The sequence below is a fragment of the Ursus maritimus genome, unplaced genomic scaffold, assembly GCF_017311325.1.
Source record: "Ursus maritimus isolate PB19 unplaced genomic scaffold, ASM1731132v1 scaffold_10, whole genome shotgun sequence".
Lineage (NCBI taxonomy): Eukaryota > Metazoa > Chordata > Mammalia > Carnivora > Ursidae > Ursus > Ursus maritimus.
The window spans coordinates 22339119-22362530 of record NW_024423344.1 but is presented as its reverse complement, the minus strand read 5'-3'; the positions used below and the strand labels follow the sequence as shown (position 1 = coordinate 22362530).

Here is a 23412-nt window from a genome sequence, read left to right as displayed (position 1 = left end):
TGCATTCCCACCAACAATGTAGGAGGGATCCCCTTTCTCCACATCCTCTCCAACAATTGTTGTTTCTTGCCTTGTCTATTTTTGCCATTCTAACTGGCGTAAGGTGGTATCTCAGTGTGGTTTTGATTTGAATTTCCTTGATGGCTAATGATTTTGAACATTTTTTCATGTGTCTGTTAGCCATTTGTATGTCTTCATTGGAAAAGTGTCTGTTCATATCTTCTGCCCATTTTTTGATTTGTTTATTTGTTTCTCGTGTATTGAGTTTGAGAAGTTCTTTGTAGATCTTGGATACCAGTCCTTTATCTGTAGTGTCATTTGCAAATATATTCTCCCATTCCGTGGGCTGCCTCTTAGTTTTTCTGACTGTTTCCTTGGCTGTGCAGAAACTTTTAATCTTGATGAAGTCCCATAAATTCATTTTATCTTTTGTTTCTCTTGCCTTTGGGGATGTGTCATGAAAAAGGTTGCTTTGGCTGATGTGGAAGAGGTTGCTGCCTATGTTCTCCTCTAGGATTTTGATGGATTCCTGTCTCACATTGAGGTCTTTCATCCATTTGGAGTTTATCTTTGTGTATGGTGTGAGAGAGTGGTCAAGTTTCATTCTTTTGCATGTAGCTGTCCAATTTTCCCAGCACCATTTATTGAAGAGACTGTCTTTTTCCCACCGGATGTTTTTTCCTGCTTTATCAAATATTAGTTGCCCAAAGAGCCGAGGGTCCATTTCTGGGCTCTCTATTCTGTTCCATTGGTCTATGTGTCTGTTTTTGTGCCAGTACCATGCTGTCTTTGTGATCACAGCTTTGTAGTACAGCTCGAAATCTGGCATTGTGATGCCCCCAGCTTTGTTTTTCCTTCTCAACAGTTCCTTGATGATTCGGGGCCTTTTCTGTTTCCCTACAAATTTAAGGACTATTTGTTCCAGTTCTTTGAAAAATGTCCTCGGTATTTTGATCGGGATAGCATTGAAAGTGTAGATTGCTCTGGGTAGCATGGACATTTTAACTATGTTAATTCTTCCAATCCATGAGCATGGAATATCTTTCCATCTTTTTATGTCTTCCTCAATGTCTTTCAAGAGTGATTTATAGTTTCTAGAATATAGGTCCTTTACGTCTCTGGTTAAGTTAATTCCAAGGTAACGTATGGTTTTTGGTGCTATTGTAAATGGGATGGATTCCCTAATTTCTCTTTCTTCGGTCTCGTTATTCGTGTATAGAAATGCAACTGATTTCTGAGCATTGATTTTGTATCCCGCCACGTTACTGAATTGCTCTATAACTTCTAATAGTTTGGGAGTGGCTTCTTTTGGGTTTTCCATATAGAGTATCATGTCATCTGCAAAGAGAGACATTTTGACTTCTTCTTTGCCAATTTGGATACCTTTGATCCCTTTTTGTTGTCTGATTGCTGTTGCAAGGACTTCTAGTACTATGTTGAATAATAGTGGCGAGAGTGGGCATCCTTGTCGTGTTCCTGATCTTAAGGGAAAGGCTTCCAGCTTTTCCCCATTGAGAATAATATTTGCAGTAGGCTTTTCATAGATGGCTTTTATGAGATTGAGAAATGTACCTTCTATTCCTACACTCTGAAGGGTTTTAATCAGAAAAGGATGCTGTATTTTGTCAAATGCTTTTTCTGCATCTCTTGAGAGAATCATATGATTTCTGAATTTTTGTTTCTGAATAAAATCTAAGATACTGATAGATTTGCGAATGTTGTACCACCCCTGCATCCCAGGGATGAATCCCACTTGGTCATGATGGATAATCCTTTTAATGTACAGTTGGATTCTATTTGCCAGGATCTTGTTGTATTCTCTTTCATTTTATACCAGAACAGACAAATGCTTTTTTTAGATGGCCAGTGTTTTTTTATATACTGGAAGATATGAAATCTCTTACTAGTCTTTTGTTTATTGTTTCTTACAAGAGTTTCCTAGGATGAGTTAATGTGTTTGTTTTCATTACAGAAATATGGTACGTTTCACAGAGTTGTTTAGTAATGGAGAATAGAGATGTTCTTTTGTTGGTTAGCAATTTTATTATCTTTTGTCTTATTAAACTCTTACTTTCTTTCTTTTAGGAAGATTACTAAGCAGATCTAACACTGAGAAACCTGATGCTATTGATGAAAATGGAAAAGAAGAGAATATTATGAAAAATATGTTTTCAAAAAAGAGGAAAATAGAAGTTGCAGATTGTGAGGTTGAAGTTATCCCATTAGAACTGGAAACACATAGAAGTGCTAAGGCTGAGGAGTGTCCACCTACGTTCAATAATAATTTAAAAGAGCCTGTTATGTAAGTAAGACATTAGGAACCCAATCAAGATTGATCTGTATTATTGATCAAGAATGGTTCTCCGTGTTTCTTACTTTCCCTCTACTCCTATGTATCTCCTATATATCAACTTGCTTCACAGTTGTAAGTTTAAGTCTAAAATCTAGAATGCTTATATTTTAAAAGCCAGCCAACATACTTTATTTCCTCAGTGTTCCATTTCTGGAGTTTTACCTTTAAAAGACTTATGCCTTTAGTCAGAGTCTTTATGGATGTCATAACTTTTGCTGTTCTTTTTATTTTCTATCATCTTATTTACAAACCTTTTCACATTATTTTTTAAACATACTTCAAAAATGATTGACTTTAAAATATATTTCCTTCTTTAGTGGGGGATAACCATAGGTGTTATTAGATTAATTTCTGATGGATACTTACTTAACAGTGATATCTATATTTCAAGGTCCAGTAAAGATAATTTTTAGTGATATATAGAATAATTTTTTCTTTTTCAGAGAAATGAAATGTAACAGTAGTTCAAGAATTCAATATCATTCAGTCATTAGAAGTCCTAAAGTGAAGACAGCCATTATTCAACGCAATGGGAAAAGGATGGTAAAAACTGTGAACTGTAGATGGGTCCCTTCTGAGAACATTAACTGTGATCTCACTTTCTGTCTTTTACTTAGTTGCAGTTGTTTGTGTAACTTAATAATGTGTAGGATTTCTTTTATTATTTTGGAATGGGCATACTCTTGAAATGTTAGGACCATGTTTTATTTACTTAGTGTCCTCCATGGTCACTGGCATGTTCCCAACTTAGATACACAAGGAGAGTGTTGGTCATGATCTGACAGTGTGTTCCACTGAAACTGAAAGCTATCCATTTCTGAGAATTTATAGAAAAGCTAAAGTGTTCCAGAGTTGATAGCGATACATAATAAGAAAAAAGATTGAGTAATTTAGGTTGAGGAGATAAGGTTGAGAGTTACAAGAGAAAGAAGAGACACAGTCTCCTGAAAGAATCATCCAGAAAACACCGTTTTACATGATAGCCTCTGAAGGTATACTCTTCAGTCTGTACTGAGAAGAATAACTAGTCGGAGACTGTAACTTGGAAGCAAAGAAAGATGAAGGAGAAAGAACAGAGGATGACATAAAGATAATTCACAGTAGGGCTTGTCGATGAGAAGTAAAAACTCTGCCCTAGGTGATGTGCAAATATTTGCCTTCTGCCTAGTAATGTACATACAGCAAGTACCTCCTCAGGATCACATAATTATGAAAGGGGCAGGCCATTGGATTACATAGACCTGGGTTTGACCTCCAGCTCTGGTGCTTTCTACCCAGGTGACATCTCCATGTCCACATTCCTTTACCTGTTAAATGAGGATAATAGGGTCTCTCTCAGAGTTAAGAGGATTAAATGAGATAAGCTTCAGAAACTTTGTGTAGCACAATGCTTGACAGCCAAGTGCTCAAATAAATGTTGACCATTTAAGTAACTTGAATAATAATAATAAATAATAATGGTCAACACTTATTGAACAGTTAGTTGAGTGCCAAGTGTGGTGTTAAGTTATCATTAACATACGAAGTGATTGTGTCTAGAACTCATAAAGACAGACAACTCCTTTAACCTTGTCTTTGAAGTAAAAACTGGCTAAAGTGTGTTTTTATCTTTGCACATCTTACAGTTGAAGCCACATTTATAATCTGGTATCAAAATTGAGGGATATAGACAGATGTCTTTGAATTTTATTTTAAATTTTAATGCCTAAGGAATGTCTTAATAAATAAAGTCTTTATAATTTGTGGCTTACTAAAGTGCTTAGAAGTAGAACACAGCCAAAAGGGCTCCATCCCTCCAGAGATTCCTTATGATACCAACTTTGAGGCTTCCAAAACCAATCTAGCTACAGTAGCCTATGAAGATTGACACTTGATGAAAGAGGTCTAACTGCTACATTAAATTCTTTTTCCTGACCTAGAAAGTAAAGACATCTTACCTGTTCTCTTTTAAGGGATTTGCTTCTTCAGAGTCTGTCACCTCAGAAGATAATGATGGATTTAAACCAACCCAAGTACATCTGAACTCCAAAGCCAAGGAAATGAAAAGTAGGCTTTGTTTCACTCTGTGATAGCCTGCCTCTTCTGTCTTTATGTCTGTCTCGCTCAATACCTATGGCTTATTTTCTCAGACTTAGAACAAACAAGCTTCATTCATTATAAAAGTTATTACTTGTGTAGATCAGAGGTTAGCAAACTACAATTTGTGGACCAAATCTGGCTTACTGTCTGTTTATGTATGGCCCATGAGCTAAGATAATTTTTACATTTTTAAATAGCTAAAAAAATGAGAATATTTTGTGACACTTAAAAATTATATGAAATTATATTTTGGTGTCCATAAACAGAGTTTTATTGGAGCATAGCCACACTCGTTAATTTACATATTATCTCTGATGACAAATAGCCACAACAGAGACTCTGTATGGCCCACAAAACCTAAAATACTATTTGTTCCCTTGCAGAAGAAGTTTGCCAACCCTTGGTCTGTATGCCAACAGTGGCCCTGAGGCACGGCAGGAAGGAGCGGGGTAGACAGCTGTGAGTCTACATAGTCCACAGTGTTATCTGTGGCTTTGGAAGCATTGTCCAAAGCAGCCATTTCCTAACTCTCTGTTAGGGGCTCCTTTAAAATTATAATACATCATTCTGCGGTACTCCAGCCAACAGTGCTGCAGGAATGCTCAGCAAAAAGGAAAAATACTGGTATTCTGAGTGCTTGTCTTTCAGTGTTACCAGTCTTGCAGTAGTTCATGTTACAACTTGACAAACCTGGATTTTGGTAATTTTGCATTTCACAATATCCCTCACTGGGGAAATACTGCTGAGAGATGACCGTTTTTGAATAACTGAGCCATTGCCTCCTCTCCTTTAAAGTTTCTTTGCATCTGTATCCCCAACTCCTCACCTGGTCTTAAAGGATGGAGGTTGGGGCTGGGGAGCAAGGCAGCTGCTTGACAGACAAGGTCTATCAGAAAGGGTATTTACGTATTATAATTATTTCACCATCAAAGGGGAGGAAAATCTCTTCTTCTACCCATCTTAGGTTATCCAGCTGGGGCCTTGTAAATTAGACTGACAGATTGACAAGAGAAAAACAAGCAGAAATTTATTACCATGTATCACCATTACCATGTGTATCTCAGAGATGAATAATATAAAGAAGTAGCTTAGAGGGGTGCCTTGCTGGCTCCGTCAGTGGATCATGTGACTCTGGATCCTGGGGGTTGTGAGTTCAAGGCCCAGTTGGGTGTGGAGATTACTCACAAGTAAAATCCTAAAAAAGAAAAAAAAAAAAGCAGCTTAGAACTCTTGCTTATCTAGCTTCTTTGCCAAAGAACAATAAATTTTTAGAGGAGTGACAAGACAAAGGAAATGGACCTTGAGTCTCGGGGGCAGCATATTGTGGGAAGGTAAAATATGGGAAACCAATAGTGGATAAAGGCTAGTTAGTGAAGTTTGCTATGTAGGTTCCTTTGGTTTGATTTCCCTGCTGATAAAGGTCTCTGGTTGACTAACTTTTGTCCTTCCTGGTAGGAGGAGGAAGGACACCTTTGTAAATTTATGTACTGCTTTTAAACAGATGGGGGAAGGCAAAAACTTTTCCTGCATAGACTACTTAATCACTCTTAGCTTAAAATAATTCTTATGTCAAGGAAGCATATTTTGGCATGACATACTCTGATTTCCTTCACCATTTAATGCATGTGAGCCATAATGAGTACTCTTGCTTTTGGTTCTTTTGTTACTTTCATTAATTGCTACAGTGTGTGTGTGTGTGTGTGTGTGTGTGTGTATAGCAGGCACTACAAAAATCAGTTATGTACTATTACGATTCACAGGTAACCCATAATTGAAATATGAGAACATGTAGGAACAGCAGGCAGTAACAATAATGATTAGATCAAGAACATCAAGAGAAATACAGTTTTTTTGTGCCACTAAGTTAGGTGGCACAAGTGGCTTTTTAAAAATAAATGATTTTACTTATTCCATTTGACAAGCATTCATACTTTTGAATATTATAAAAAATTATTTCCATAATTGGATAAGAAAAATGATTAAGGCAGCTTATATTATTCTAAAGTATTATTATTTGTAAAAGCATAAATATTGACTGGTCATCTAGCAAAACCTTCAAACACTAATATGTGCAAAATCCATAGCAATACAGTTATTACTGTTGGGACTTGTTGAGGGTGATGCCAAGAAGGTTTTCTCAGGCCTTTCATTGGTGTCCTAAAGGCCTAGAGTACTCCCTAAACACCTACTCTGTTACAAGTGTTTAGAATATACTTAAATGCAGATTTCAGAGTTGAGGAGAGGTAAGTCAGTTTACAAGGAGTAGAGATTAATTATAGTAGTAATAGGAGGCAATAGGTACATTTGTAAAAAGGTAGTAGAAAGAAGGAAGACCTGGAGCCAGGCGTTTCTCAAACATTTGAGACTCTTCTGGGTTTCTTACCCCACTTCTCATTATATTACAGGTTAGGTGAATCTCTTATCCTCTCAGAGGCTCACAGTTTTCATTTGTAAAATTGGAGTACTGTCTACCTTCATACATTGTAAGGATTAGCAATAATTAAAGCAACTAGCATTTAATTAGTATGTTAATCACAGGACTATTCATCAGCCAAGTATATTTGCTGACACTTCCTTCCAAAATATTTATTAGAGGATTCAAGCTCCTACCAAGTTAAAGACTCTGAAGACAATCTGCTGATTGAATCAGATGTGATAGATATAACTAAATGTAGAGAAGAAACTCCATCAGGGGGCAGATGTAACCAAGCAACCACATTGGATAAACAGAATATTATAAAGGAGTTCAAGGCTCAAACGCAAAAGCCCCAAGAGGAAAGATCTCCAGCATATCAAAACCATCAAGTCTTTTGTGAAAAAGAGTTCCCAAGTGAAACCAAGAATATTTCACCTGATTCTCTAAAAAAGTTCAATAAAGGGAACATGTTTTTATTGGATGCCACAAAAGAAGGGAATGTGGGCCGCTTCCTTAATGTGAGTATATGGGCTGAGATTCACATTTCTTTTCTTTTTTTTTTTTAATGATTTTTTATTATATTATGTTAGTCACCATACGAGATTCACATTTCTAAACTTTTTTTCTGTTCTGCTTTGAATGGTTGGAAATTTTTTTGGGGGGTAATTATGTTCATGAGTCTTCATTTTATTAGTGTTTCATAATCTACTTATATATATTCTTTTTCTGTGACCAACATGTGGGGTGACTACAGGAGGACCAGTTCTCCTGTGTCACTGTGGTTCAGGAGAGGGGTGCCCTGAGCAGCTGTTACGGCTTCTCCACTCCCTCAGTAGGTCCTTGTGATGGAGATGGGTTAGCTTCATGACAGCTGCTGGTGAGGTCATCAAGCTTCCTTCTCATTCCCATGCCTACCAACTACCTTCTGAGAATAATTTAATCTCCTATGCACTGACAGAGATGGAAATTTATGTGCAGTCATATGTAATTCACCTGCCATCAGAAGAGAAAAAGATTCTGAAGTCAGAAAATCTTTTTTTTCTTTTTTCAGATTTTTATTTAAATTCCAGTTAACATACAGTGCAATATTAGTCTCAGATGTAGAACTTACATACAAAACCTAGTGTTGATCACAAGTGCCCTCCTTATATGCATCCCCCCACACACACCTGAAGTCAGAACATCTTTAAAAACAATGAGGTTTTCCTTGCTAGGTGATCTGTTTATTTGGTTGGTTTCTTTTTCTCCTCATTAGGAGGATACTTGGTTAACATGAAATAGGATCCTTTCCTTTCTTCTTTTGTCCCCCAACTGCTGTTCTTTATTCTACTTTGACTACTTCTAGACTATCGCCAAACATGTCAGAGCCATTAAACATGTCTGGAGAGCCATCGAAGAAGGATCCCCAGCAAAGGACTGTCATGGCTTTATTTCCTGTCAATTACATTGAAAGTTGCTGCGCCAGAACAGTGTGGTTGATTTTACTTTCCCAATCAGCACACCATCTGGGCTCTTCTCTTGTTTAGAGGAGGAAAAAATAGAATTTTTCTATCTTTCCTTCTCTCTTTCTTTCTTTCTTTCCTTCTTTCTTTTTTCCTTCTTTCCTTCCTTTCTTCTTTCTTTTATTATTTTAACATAGAAAATACATTCATGATTTAAAAATAGAAATAAAATGAATACGTGAAATAAAAAGCCATACAGAATACATACATACAGCTGAACAAAATTCTGTTTCAAGGTAGCTCCAGGCCTACCTCTGTTCATGGTAGGCACCATGAGTAAAGGTTACTGGCCCAACTGAAAAAAAATGTATGGACGGGAAGTTATCATTGAAATTGAATGGTGGCAAACATGTCTAAGGAGTATTGCAGGGATTTGGTCCTTTATGAATCTGGCATACATGAATGTGTGGAGATGGGTGCTAGTGGGCAATAGACAACAATATTGGAATGGTGGTAATTGGTAAGTCAGAACTGCCTCTAGCTGTCGCACCACAGGCCTCCCACCACAGACGTCACCACATCACTGGGTTCTACTGTGTGCAAAATAGCATCATGTTAGAAGCCTTGAACAAGGATAACTAATGGTTGTGTTCCACACAGACATCAGTTGCTTACATATGTCCCCTTGCCAGAGGGTCTGTTTGACGATGATGTAAAATTCAGTCATATACATTCTTCATATTAACCTTTTTTCTTCTTTTAAAAAAAAGTACCCTAAAAAGTAGCTATGTCTCTATTCACCTTATCCCCACTCCACTCTCTATATAGTAAGATCATTTTTATTACTTTTTGTGTATACTTATAGTGTTTCTTTATGGAAATACAAGTGAATGTATATATTCTTATTTCTCCCCCCTTTCTTACATAAAAGCATATTCACTGTTCTGTGCCTTGGTTTTTAAATTAACTGTATACTCTGGTGATCTTTCCATATCAGTACATAGAGCACCTCATTTTGTGTTTCTTTTTGTTTATAGCTGCATAGAATTCCATTGTATGGATATAACAAAGTTTATTTAATCTTTGGATAGACATTTGGGTTGTTTCTAAACAATGTTTAGAATAGTAATGTTTTACTATTAAAAACTGCTTAATGAATAATCGAACACATAGATACATGTACAGATGCATCTGTGGAATACATTCCCAGATATAGGATTGCTGAATCAAAAGACAAATGCATTTATAATAATGATAAAATTGACAAATTATCTTCTATAGAAGTTTGTACCATTTTGCATTTCTACCAGCAAGATAAGAGTGTCGGAATGGGGCTTTTCTGATTGAGTTCCTACTATTAAAAAATTACAGTCTATGATATTTTTACTTATAGGTCAGCAAAAAAGGGAAAGAAATCAAAGTGAGATGTGTTAGAAACAGAATGGTATTTTAATGTTTCAAAAACAAGGTATCAAATGCTTTACTATATCTAACCTCTGTGTTTATTTATGTATTTATTTTAACAGCATAGTTGTTGCCCAAATCTTTTGGTACAGAATGTTTTTGTAGAAACACGTGACAGGAATTTTCCATTGGTGGCGTTCTTCACCAACAGGTTTGAAATTTCTTTTATGTGATTTAATTTTGAAATTGTGAAAAATAACAGTAGAAAAATATTTTTAAAAACGTGGGTGATAGCCCTTAATATCTGCTACCCTAAAATATTCATTTATCCCCAACTGTTCCTAGTCAATAAAATTTTAAACAGCGAAAATTTCAGTCCTTATTTCCTGTGAGAATTAATGCCCAAAAGGATTAAGGATGGCAGTTCTGACCCAGTTCAGTTCAGGGAATAAATGATGTAGAATGCTACATCTCCTATAAGTCAGAACTGCCTCCAGCTGTCGCACCACAGGCCTCACACCACAGACGTCACCACATCACTGGGTTCTACTGTGTACAAAACACTTCCTTTCTCGTGGATATTGACAAGTTTCTTACTTAGGATTTTGGTAGATTTGAAATAAAACTCAAATGATTATTCTTAATAAAAGAGCATTCCTAACTGGGGGTGTGAGAATAAACAGGATTTTTGAAGATTTGTAAGGATGTTAATAAAGTGATATAATCAAGTTTGGTTCATTTTGTAGTTACTCAGTGATTTATGTTTGTTTTTAATTTCTACTTTCTAGGTATGTGAAAGCAAGAACAGAACTAACATGGGATTATGGGTATGAAGCTGGGACTATGCCTGAGAAAGAAATCCTCTGCCAATGTGGGGTGAATAAGTGTAGAAAGAAAATATTATAAATCTGTAGCTAATGCCTATTGATGAGATTAGCTTATCACGTTGCAGTTAGAGCCATGCAAGAGAACCTTTAGTCATCAGTGGAATTAACTTAGGTTGTGATCCATCAAGAGAATTCTTCTCAGTTTACCCTTATCAGGGAATTCATTTGTATGACTTAGAAATGCTAGGAACAAAATAAGGACATTTTCTTATGCATAGGCTATCTCTTTATTCTTTCTGCTGTTCAACTTTACAGGAGTGGGATGGAAGTGTATATTTTATATGAAATACCATTATACAGTTTGTAACTTATTTGTAAATTATATACTAAGAGAAACAAATGTCACAATAGAATTCAGTTGTTCTTATTTACTTTCGTGATTATTATCTTTGAGTTCATGCCCCCCACAGGGCCAAATTCCACATCTTTACCTACAAAATGTATGTTTAATTCTTGGCAAATAATTTACCGTTATGAGCCATAAAGTGGGCAACATAGCCTGAGGAAAATGTAAGAACTAACTTTACGCATATAGAAGTTCTGGCTGCATGCGACTCTGTCTGATCAAACCATTTGAATGCTAAGAGGGAGAAGCTCTCCTATTGGGAGGGTTTTGGCAAGCTCTTTGAGATGGAACTTCTTTTCCACAGATTCTGCTTACTACTCCAGTATAAACACAGACAAGAAAAGAGGGACTAGAAACCCAGAGGAATTGGAATATTTTTGTTCTAGGTAGAGGAGAGCCGTAAGAAAACTTAGAAACTAGTCAGACTTGGCTTATTTAGGCCCTCTAGAAGGGATTGTGATGGGCAAGAATTTCACTTAACAAAAAACAATTCCACTGAGTTTGTAAAGTCTGGAACAGCTTCTTGGATTCTCCTGGGTATGATATGCAAATCGCTTTTGTAGAGAAAAAGGGAGTTATACTCCGCTATAGGTTACCCAGCCCTGATCATGGAGTGGAAAAGGGACTGGGAATTTCCAGGCATCAAAACTAATTTTATCCATAACAAAGTTGTACATTTGGCTGCCAGGAACTTCCCCCTGGGAACCAGAAGAGGAATACTAGCTCAAAAAGAAGTAAATAAAAGTAGTTTTGGCTTTTGAGAGGTTTTAGGTCTTTTTTGTTTTTTCTTTCTTTTTTTCTATACTCGATTCTGGGTTTAGTTTGATTACTGTTCAAATAAAATGCTATTCTAAGTTTGGGCCCAATTTAATTGCTTAAAAATACTGAACTAGATGAAAATTTAACTTTAAATTGTTTTAGAGAGTGGGAAACCGAGGAACTAGGAAAAGGAGCAAAAGGTTGTAACCTAACAGCCTGTTCAGATGAGGAAAGTTAAGTCTATTCACAGTAAAGAGATAGGAATTTTAGGCCGTACACTGAAAGTGAAGATACTTGATAAGTATGGGAAATATTTTTATACATAAATTGTGACATCTTGATCTGCTTCACAGCTGTCACCTTCTGTCAATGTCCTGGAGATTCCTTTTGTCTGTCTTATGTCAGATCTGTTTCCAGTTAAATTCCATTATTTCCTTTTTCCTTGGTTTATTCCCACATATTGGTGAAGGACATCTTCCAGTTGTTTTTGAAAAGGAAAATTGAGAGGTAAATACTTTGAGACCTTGCATGTTTGAGCATGTTATTTTACCCTTATACTTGATTGCTATATTTTCAGGGTGTAGAATTCTTGAGTAATCTCCATACACAATTTTGAAGGCTTCTGCTAGTTTCCAGTGCTGCTGCTATGAAATCTGAAAATGGTCTCCTTTCTGGCTTCCATGGTGATTACTGAAGTCAGATGTCATTCTATTCCTTATCTTTTATATATATGACCAGTAGTTTTTATCTCTCTTGAAGCTGACAGAATTATCTTTGTCCCAGTGTTCTATTTATGGTAAGGTCCATTTTCATCCTTCATCCTGGGTGCTTGGTGGGATCTTTCAATCTGCAATCTTTGCCCTTCAGTTCAGGGAAATTATCTTGAATCATTTCTTTAATGATTCCTCATCTGTTCTTTCTTTCTTTCTTTCTTTATAGAATTCTTGTTATTCAGATGTTAGACTTCCAGGATTGGCTCTCTAATTTCTTTTCTCTTTGTTTTTAAAGAGTTGTGATTTTTTTTTCAAGTTTACGTATTTAAGTAATCTCTATACCCAATGTGGGGCTCAAACTTACAACCCTGGGATCAAGAATTGCATGCTCTTCCCACTGAGCCAGTCATGTGCCCCAAAGTTTCTCTTTATTTTCAGCTATCTTTTTGCTGTACTTTCTGGGAGATTTTCTCAATTTAAATCTTCCAATATATCAGTTGTGCTTTACTTTTCTGGTCTCATATTCTTAATTTCTAGAGCTCTCTTTTCTTATCTGAATTTCTTTAACAGCATTAATTAACCCCAACAGCATTTTGGGTTCATGGTTGCAGTATCTTATCTCTTTGAAAATACCATGATGTATATTATATAGGTTTATGTGTGTGTATACACATGCATTCATATCTGTATTCTTACTGCATATTTTGCAACCTAGAAGGTTTATTTCTTGTTTGTTTTCCCTGTATGTTTCCTTTGGTCTTTGTCTTTCATGTTATACGCTCTCCTCAGTTTGTAATCTTGGCAGTCTACTCATACTTAAAAAGGCTGAGATTGAAAGCCGAGAGTGGGAGATGGGTCTCTTCAAGTGCCACATCATAACTGAGCTGAGCTATCAGTCTCTAATTGTCTCTTTTAGTGCTTTGTTTTGGCTGATTGAAGGGCAAAAACTTGGCTGCCAGTGTCTGCTTTTATTTTCCCTTTGAGTCCCATTCTTCTATGATCCATTTCTATATTTGTCAAGACTATCCAAATTATCTTTGTATATATTGTTTCTCTTTTCTGCTGTCCCCAATTTGCCTCTCTTCCCTTTAAAACCTCAAAATGCAAAAATAATAATAAGTCCTCAAAATGCAAGAAGTTTTCCTTTAATTCCTCAGCAAACCACCAACTATTATATGCTTCTTTTCCAAAACAACTTTTTTAACTGTAATTATATGCATTTGTGTTCTCTACATGTATATTTTGTTACATGCACTGAAAACTTCGTCTTGTATGGTGCTGTGTACCCCATGGGTGCTAAATAAAGATTTGCGACTCGCAACTGGAATTACAGTTGGTTAAATTGCCTACGTTTATGACATAACCTATTTAGTCCAAACTTGGTGTTATACAATTTTTAGAAGAAACGGGTAATCCCCTCAGAAGAGCAATCACTTCTCCAGCTGATTCCAGGGGTTTGGGCCACCTTTCCTCCCCATCTGAAAAGTCTGGGCAGGGTAGGGATCATCTGCAAATTAAAAAAAAAAAAATCAGATTCAGGCACGGATCTGTAGAAGATGCGAGCTCCTATTTGAATGAGAACTTCCTCTGCAAACCCTACGTGTCTCTTGCTCAGAACTTCCCCCGGGCAGGGGAAATCCGTCACCGTAGCTTTTACAAAAACGAAACTCCGTAGCTGCCTGTGAACTTCCGGAAGTGCAGGCGCTGCGCGCAGCCGTCGGACAGCCGCTGAGGTTGCAGCCATGGACCAAGTGTTGTCTTCCTTGGCCAAGTCAGCCCACGGAGCCGGCTGGTCCGAACCCCAGGACGCCCGGGACCACCTCCCCCACCCCACTGGTGAGTACCGCCTGAGCGCAACGCGCGCGCGCGCGCTGAGGTGAGGCTGCAGAGTCCCGGCAACCACAGGGCGGGTCCCCGGGCCTGCTCGCTGGCTGCTGCCATCCACCCCCACCCGCCTGCCGAGCCCCTGAGGCAGCGCTGACGAGCAGGGCTAGTCTGCATTCACCTCCAGCGGCCCTGGGGGCAATTCCACACGGGCTCTGCACCCCGACCGCTGCCCAGAGCTTCACTTGCGAGAGGTGTGCCTTCCGCTTACCTCTCCCACTGCTGATGGACCGCCCATTGCTACTGTCCTACTCCATGGGGAATAGAGGCATCAAGGGAAACCGACATAAACTCGGGTGGGTTTACTCTCCGCGTGCAATCCCTCCGCCCCTAAAACTTGCCAGAGAAGTGGCATGGGAGAAGTAGGCAGGAGTTGGACCCCTCTTGAAAAGAAGTGGTCAGCTGGGTTTCAGGAAGCAGTTGGGAAAGTTCTTGCAGAGAAAGTGACTCTTTGGAACCATCCCCTCCTTTCCATTTAGTAGTTCAAATCCTCAGTGGCCCTCTCTGTGAATAAGAAAACAGTCTTGTGAGTCTGCACCTTCCCTTTGCTCAAATAGTTGTAGAGCTCCTACTGTGTGGCAAGCTCAAGGCTAGGTCCTAGGGATACAGAGATGAGTTAGGCAGACTCCGGCCTTAAAGAATAGAAAAGGCAGCTTGCATAAGACCTGGTAAGAACCACGAAGCTCAGATGAAGGGTTCCTAACTCAGCCTGGTGTTTAGGGAAAGCTTTATGGAGGCAAAGATGCCCTTAGTTTTTAAGGACAAGAGTTAACCAGAGGTAGAAAGGTTGAAGGCGTGTTGCATACAGAGGTGATGACACAAAAAGGCACCAGCCACAAAATGTCACATGCCAACCACAAGTAAAGCAGTTGCATATTTTCATTCAGCCAGTGTTCTCTGTAGAATGTTATTGGAGATGAGATTTTATCCTGACCTTTTCCTCAAACTCCAGACTGGTGTAACCAACTTCATCAGTGCCTAGAATGATGTCAAACTGAATATGTCCCAAAGAGAATTCTCATTTCTCTGCACATACTTACATGTTCCAAACCTGTTCAACCACCAGCCTTCCCCCTTCCATTCATCCAGTTGCTCAGGCCAGTACCTTCAGTACTGCCCTCAGTGCCTTTCTTCCTCACTTCCCATCTAATGCATTAGTCAGACCAGTCAGTTCTGTTTTCAGAATATATCTTGAGCCTGACCACTTCTCACCTGCACTACCATCCAAGCCCCAGTGCACCATCATCTCCTGCCTAGAGTATTGGTCTGGCTCCTACTCTAACATCTCATAAAGATAAGGCTGCACAGCAGCCAAAATGATCTTTAAAAAAACAAAAAGCAAATGTGATTCTCCTACTCAGAGCCCGTCAATAGTTTCTCATTACCTTCAGAATAATCTCTTACTATGGCCTACAGTGTACCCCATGTCCTGATCTGATCCTGTCCCTGCCCATCTTGATGAATCTCCACCCTTCACTGCCTATGGGTCTGCCAAGCCCCCAAACCTGTCCCTGCCTCGGGGTCTTTCTTTTTGCCTCCTATTTCTCACTTCCCTACCATAATTCAAGTCTCTCTCAAATGTATCCTCCACAGCTTTGCATGCCCATCCTATTTAAGAGAGCACCCTACCACCCTCCTTTCCCTGCTCTAATTTTTTTTTTCATAGCACATATTGCTAGCAGGAAAAATACTTGTCTGTCTCTACTACTAGGATGTAAGTTCCATGAGAGTTGAAACTCTCATCTCATTCTCTGTTTTATTTGTAGTACCTAAAATAGTGTATAATAGGTTCTTACTAAGAATTTGTTGAAGGAATGAATGGGCTTGTATGCACCACTAAGGAGCTTGGCTTCTATTCTCTTGGTGATGGAGAAGGTCTTTCACAGGAGGGAAACCAGCCCAATCTGAACTAAAATCTTCTATTCTGAGTTCTGTGTATCTGAGAGTTGAGCAGGTGGGTCCTATGGGCCTGTCAGTTGTGCCTAGGGAAATGAAGTCCCATAGTACCAACATGTCTGCTGAAGATCATCCCTGTGTGTGACTATAAGTTAGGTAATTCTAAAGAAGTCCACTGAACGTCCTACTCCTTGGCCGTCCACCATTCCTCTCCTGCAACACACACATCCTTATTCCTGTTTATACATCCTAAAGCTGTCCCCAGTAATGTTCTCTGGCTCTCCCAAATACATACATACTTCTCCCAAAGTTATATCCAGTCACATCATCCAGGGACAATCTGATGAAACTATTTATTTTCCAAGTTCATTACCAAGCCTCTAGGTTATGTCTACTCCTCTTCTGTTTTGGTCTTTATCCATTTCAGGTGTGCAGTCACTGGACTCAGTGATAAAATTGACTTCTCTTACTTACCTGATATCTAATGGAAGAACTAAAATAGTAAGCTGCAATAAAGATTAAGTTGATCAAAGAAGAAAAGAGGAAGAAATTTCCAAGCCAGCACCATAATTTATTGCCAGTCTAGAACATAAATCATACCATTGTCAGAAGGGGATTATAAATGGAATCATAGGATTAGTGACTCTCATTCCGTCATCCACTCATTTAATGGTGAAATGTGTTTCTTGGCTATCTGCCTTCTCCAGATTCTGTCCTCTGACTGGATTGCCCTTCTCTGGTGGGCTCTAGGACCATATCTGGGAAGAGGAACATTTGGAAGATACCCCTGATACCTCTGCAGAGGCTGTGGCCTTAGCAAACCCTTCCCGGGTGGACCTGGAGAGACCAAGATTCACTGTGTTGGTTTGAGTTAGTCATAGTTCGTGTGTTCCTGGCCTGTCATTTTTCTGCAGCTTCATTCTGTAGAACTTTTCTTGGCTACTGGTTTCATTTTTTGAGAATTCTTGTTAGATCATTCTCTGTGAGTCGTTAGGTCTGCTAGACACAGTAGGGGACTTTGGGGAGCCCTGCTGTTCTTCATTATTCTTGTGTCAGCTGCTGATTCCCAAAAATGCCCAAGCCCCCATAATACACCTATCCTTCACTGTCTGAATCTATACAGTTCCTGAATTCTGAAGGTGAGGAATATCAGTTATCCAAATGTATATGGTCCAGGAGTTTCAGATAATGCATAGCAAGCGTTCAGATAAGTGGGGGATGTCTGTCTATGTAAAAGCCTCCAGTGTGATTCTCCCAACTGCAGAGAGTTCTGTGCATCCTCCAGTCTGGGAGAATGAACAAGTTAGAACAGCCAAAATCTTTTATGAAACTATGATGAGGAGATGTTCTACCACAGAAAAGCCACTAGGGGGAGCCTGTGTGTCCCACTTTAGGTTTCTGCCCATCACCTGGGGGAAAAATACCCTAGGTCAGAAGGCAGCAGTGTTGCTACCACCATCTTATTCCCAGGTGCCAAAACCCTAGAAGCCTGTGGACTTGGGAGTGCAACTCAGATGGGCAGAATCCCCAGAGCAAACACAGGGGGCCATGCTCAGGTATCCGCAGCCTGACAGCTCAGCCAGATACAGTATACCTATCTGAACGCCCTGGTTTGCACAAGGAAAGGTAGCACCGTGCAAAAATATCTAGCTCTTACACAACGAGAAGCATTGCACGCTATCAGATGTTATCATATTTCTTTATTAGGGATTTTTATCCCAGCCTCCTAACTGATGCTTTTTTTTTCTTTTTTTAGCCTATGCTTTATAAATTTTCATGTCCAGTTTGTGTGTTCTTTAAAATAATACAGTATTTTATCAAAACAGGTTTTGAGCCTGAGGTGAATACAATATTGGGATTTTTCCCCCATTTTCATCGAGGATAGGGTATTATGTTGTCAAATATTAATACATATTCTAAAGCATTGAAAACTATAAAGTGTAGTATTGGAGGAGGAAGTGATAGATCAATGGAACAAAAGAGAAGTACAAGAACAAACCCAAACATATGTAATAATTAAATACATGGAAAGGAGATTTAAATCTGTCACTAACCACTATGAAAATAACTTATATCCTCATCACATACTTTATAATAAAATAAATTTCACATTAATATTTAATAGAAAAAATAACATTTTAGAAGAAAATAGAGGTGTTTTCTAAGTTATGTCTCCTTCACCCAAGAGTAGAAACCATAAAAGATTGATATAATTTCATCAAATAAAACATTTAAACATTTTATATGTCATAGAACACTATAAACAAAGTTAAAAGACCGCTATATAACTAACAAAGGGTCATCCTGAATACATAACAGGCTCATAAATCAATAAGGAAATAGTGAATAACCTAATAGAAAATGGGCTGAGGACATCAGTGCCAGAGAAGAAATGCAAATGCCACCTTATGGTATGTTAAATTCATAATTATAGATTATGTTCTACTTCTCTCTGCATTTTGTTGTCCTTTCTTTTGATGTAGTCATCTACTCTTCTGTCCTAGTTGTATCTTTATAATATGGTTTTAAATTGGATAGGCAGATAAACATGTATTTTTTTTCGAAGTTTTCTTCACAGTCCATGCCGATTTATTCCTCCAAATAATCTTTTTATTTCCCCCAAGTTCTTTGACCTTCTTAAGATTTAAATTGAAATGTTGTTAAATCTAAAACTTGTTTGGGGAAGAAGTGACATTATAATGTCCAGTCTTCCTACTCAGGAGCATAGTATTTCTCTCCATATGTTGAGATCAAGCTTAAAACAACTCTTTTCTTTCCCCCCACAATTTGAATTATTTATTTAGACCCAGAAAAGCAGGCACATTGTCTCTTCACTTGACAGCTTTGTAATATCCTTTTTTACTCCACACTATGTTTTTGTTTTTCGTTTTCTATTGAAGTTTAGTTGATTAAAACAACTCTTTCATCATGTTATTCCCCTGCTCCAAAATCCTTCCTGGTAGTCTTTCACCATCTGTTTCTCAAATTCTTTTCCAGCTTCCTCTGCACAGACTCTCCTCTTCAGCCTGGCTGGTTTTCTGCCTCCTGGTCAAACCTTTTGGCCTTTTCCCACATCGCTACTTCTGTTGTCCAGTCCCTCCCAGCTCCCTTCCCCTTTCCCTCTGTCTCCAGGTTGTAGCAGCTCAAGACCCATGACCTTGGCAACACTCCAATCCCACAGGGAGCGATTCCTCCCCTGGATCCATAGCATGTATGGTGTTTTCCACCCAGCAGTTATATTACTTTGTGACATTTATTCTGTTATTTTATTTTGTTAGCTTCTTGCAGGCAACAATTCTGTCTCCTGTTTCCTTAGATCCTCTGCTGTGCTGTTCCCTACAGTAGCCACTCCCTACACATGGCCGTGGAGCACTTAAAAATGTGGTTTATTCAGTTAAGACACGCTATAGGTGCAAAGTACACTGGGTTTCAAAGACTTCATACTGAAGAATGAATTTTATATTGATTAAATGGTGGTGGTTTGAAATGAATGAAAAGAAGCAGCTGGCCTGTTTCATTTCATCTGAGGGTTTTTCTCTCAGTCTCTCCCCTTTTTCGTGGTTGGTGGGGAGCAGAGGGACTACAAATTTGTATCCCTACTAGTTAGGACCTAAATCCAGGAAACAGAAATTAATTCAGGGAGAAACTTATCTGAATGTGAGATGAGTGCTGCTCCAAAGAGCAGTGTTCTGACTTTGTGCAATGCAAGATCTGATTTCAGAGAGAGACCAAGAGCTCTTACACTTTTGGATAACAAAAAGAACTTTTAGGAACCCGTTAAGTGGTTAACCTCATCTAAATTTAAAACTCTCACCATTAAATGGTAAAATAAATCTGTTTCAAAACAAAAAGTTGAAGATTAAAAGCAGAAGTGTGTTCTACAGAAGACCAAGTCAATAAGAGGATAAACATTGGAAAGGGCAAGCAAGTTGTTAAATGGATGTGTGTGGCCAAATTAACAGCAAACTAATACGTTAGAAAAGATTACCTGTCACTGACATGCCCAGTGGGGGGTTGTGGAAACGGATGGCTTTTTTTCCCCCTCTGTCTCTTCCCTTTTCTTCCTAGTTCTCCTTCTGTTAGTTTCCTCTCCTTTCTTCTATTCATTTCTTTAGGGAAAAAAAATCGATTTCCTGCCTTTATGTATCTTTCTCTCCGAACTTATTATAATGCTAGATTAAAGTGCATTTAGGGGCGCCTGGGTGGTGCAGTCGTTAAGCGTCTGCCTTCCGCTCAGGGCGTGATCCCGGCGTTATGGGAACGAGCCCCACATCAGGCTCCTCCGCTAGGAGCCTGCTTCTTCCTCTCCCACTCCCCCTGCCTGTGTTCCCTCTCTCGCTGGCTGTCTCTATCTCTGTCGAATAAATAAATAAAATCTTTAAAAAAAAAGAAAGTGCATTTAAATTAAAGCACCTTGCTCATTTACTTCTTTAATTTACTCAAAATTTATTTTTGAATAGAGTATGACATAGGGAGCTAAAGAGTTGTTTACAGGCAGTTAACCAGAGTACTATTTCTTGAGCACATCATTGTTTTCTTGTTGGTTTGTGTTGACAATAATAATTATAGAGAGCTTAGTATGTCAAGGCAGTGTTTTGAGAGCTTTGTATTTTAATTCCTGGTTCTGTTTGTTTCTTTTTTTTTTTCCTTTTTTCTTTTTAGTTTATTTACTTATTTAATGTCTACACCCAACATGGGGTTCAAACTCAGGACTCCCAGATCAAGAGTCACATGCTCTTCTGACTGAGCCAGCCAGGCACCCACTGGTTGTGTTTCTTGAATAAAGTTCTCCTCACGTTTAGACATATTAAATGAATTCATTAATTATTGTCCATTCTTGTATTAAACCATTTAAGAAATACACAATAAGTTGCTTTTCCACTTGGGTACCAATATTTTTTTCCTCTATGGGAGTTGAGAATCTCTCATAAAAACAAGTGCCCTGCCTTATACTTTAAGACTGGTGGAGGAGTTACAGAGACCAAGAAGTTCCACTTTTCCATTTCTCATCAGGGATGTTACTTATAGGTGTCTTTCAGGTTGCAGAAAAGATGGAAAAAAGGACATGTGCACTCTGCCCCAAAGACATCGAGTATAGTGTCCTATACTTTGCACAATCAGAGAATATAGCTGCTCATGAAAATTGTTTGGTAAGTTACTTAAAAAACACATGAATCCTTTTAGGGAAGGACATACCAAAATAGATAAATGTACTTTGGAATCAGAATGATGAGTTGGCCATGATTTAGGCTTTTAAGTGGGAATTTGGGAAGCATATTTTTCTAACTTTTTAAACTGTTTCAGATCTAATCCTCTTGTAATTACATTTTAGCTTTATTTATAACTGATCAAACACAATTATGAAGAAGCTTCTTCAAAGGTATTTTGATGAGATATTTCAAATATAACCAATACCCATAGATATTGCACCCAGATTTGTAAAATCATACTGTATTTGCTTTACCTTGAGTTTTTTTTAAAGGAAATAAAACACAGATAGTTAAGAGCTCTTTAATTCTCTCTGTTTCCCTCCTACCATCTCTCTCGAGATATATTGCCATCACAGATTTGGTGTTTCTTATTATCTTGTGTTTTTGATTCTATGTTCCCACCATGTATATAAGTGCTTATAACAAGATATGATATTGTTTCACATGTTCTTGGACTTTGTAGAATTTCAAGCAAATTCTGTGGCTATTGAGATTTATCCATGTGATAAATTTAACTCTTAAGTCTTTAATTTCAAATGTTACAGAATTCCATTTTGTGACCGTAACTACTAAACTACTCTGGCGTGCTTAAACATTTAGGATTTTCCACTTTTTTTCATATAACTAACCAGCTGTCATGAACATCTTTATATAGGTCTCCTAATTCATGGGAGAATTTCTCTGGTGTAGGGCACATAGCTAAAACCAGAATTGCTGGGTACAGAGGGAGCGTTTTGCACCTCCCTGTATGGGCCACATTGCTCTCCAAAAGGAGGGCACCAAGTTTGACTTCCGCATTGTTTCAGAATTCTTTTCTCTTCTTCCTTGCCATATGAAATTTCATATGATATTATGAAATTTTAATTTTTTCCTCTCGGATGGATGTGAAATGGTCTCGTTTGCATTTCCGAGATTATTAGTGCGATTGTGCCTCATTTGGCTGTGCTTATGCATAGTTCTGTCTTTTGCTTCTGTGGCTTGTGCTCATAGACTGCATTTTGTCTTTAAGATATTGATTACGCTTACATGTATATATATGATTATGTAAATAGATTCTAATGCTTTATTATGTACATTGGCTTTTAATTTGTGGTGTTTCCTATCGGAGGCTTATAATGCAGTTAAATTCATCCTTATTTTCTTTTATAATTTGTAGGATTTTTCTCCTAAGAAACTCTTTCCTTTACTAAAGTTCTTTTTTCCACCCAAATTTTAAAATTTGGCTTTTCTCATTTAGTTTCTTAATCCAACTGGAATTTATTTGAACCACTCTGTAAAGTAGACATCTCCTTTTTTTTTATATGACTAACCACTTTTCCCAGCATTATTTATTGACTAATCTGTTCTTTTCTCATTGATTTATAGTGATAATAATGATAACTATCATTATTATTCAGTATTCTCCAGGCGTAAGGTAATGTTCTGGGAACTTAACCCTAAAAGGTAGGTATCATTATTATCCCCAAACTAAAGATGAAACAACTGAGGCACAGAGAAGTTAAGTCACTTGCCCAAGGTCACACAGCTGTAAGTGCCTGAGCCAGGATTCTTACCCAGGCTGCCTACTTCTAGAACCCTCTCTCTCTTTTTTTTTTTTTTTTAAGATTTTATTTATTTATTCAACAGAGATAGAGACAGCCAGCGAGAGAGGGAACACAAGCAGGGGAGTGGGAGAGGAAGAAGCAGGCTCATAGCAGAGGAGCCTGATGTGGGGCTCGATCCCTTAATGCCGGGATCACGCCCTGAGCTGAAGGCAGACGCTTAACCACTGTGCCACCCAGGCGTCCGTAGAACCCTCACTCTTAATCAAGTGTGCTAACAATGTAATATTTGCACATAGATCTGTTTCTGTCTCTATTCTGTTCCATTGGTCACTTTGTCTCTCCCTGACCTTGTACAACATTGTCTTAATTACTATAATTTTATGATAAGCCATGGCTATTTTTTGGTGCTTTGAATTTTGGGATCAGCTTACAAGGTTTCATACAAAATCCTGTTGGAATTTTAACTGGAATTCCATTGA

General features: G+C 38.1%; 1 protein-coding gene across 7 annotated transcripts in view; it reads left to right on the top strand.

Moving 5' to 3' along the window:
• The window catches only part of LOC103677615 (SET domain bifurcated histone lysine methyltransferase 2), a 93497-nt gene that overhangs the window by 49698 nt on the left and 20387 nt on the right, over nt 1–23412 (top strand). For 4 of the 7 annotated variants that reach the window (XM_008706875.2, XM_008706878.2, XM_008706879.2 and 1 more), the window contains 6 exons: nt 2086–2302; nt 2797–2896; nt 4306–4399; nt 7026–7366; nt 9817–9905; nt 10483–13726. In XM_008706875.2, the coding sequence (XP_008705097.1) occupies nt 2086–2302; nt 2797–2896; nt 4306–4399; nt 7026–7366; nt 9817–9905; nt 10483–10600 (959 nt within the window). In that variant the 3' untranslated portion in view covers nt 10601–13726. Of the gene's footprint in view, nt 1–2085; nt 2303–2796; nt 2897–4305; nt 4400–7025; nt 7367–9816; nt 9906–10482; nt 13727–14060; nt 14236–21207; nt 21330–23412 lie in introns of those variants that run through there. The other 3 variants (XM_040622718.1, XM_008706882.2, XM_008706881.2) reach the window with 3 other exon arrangements.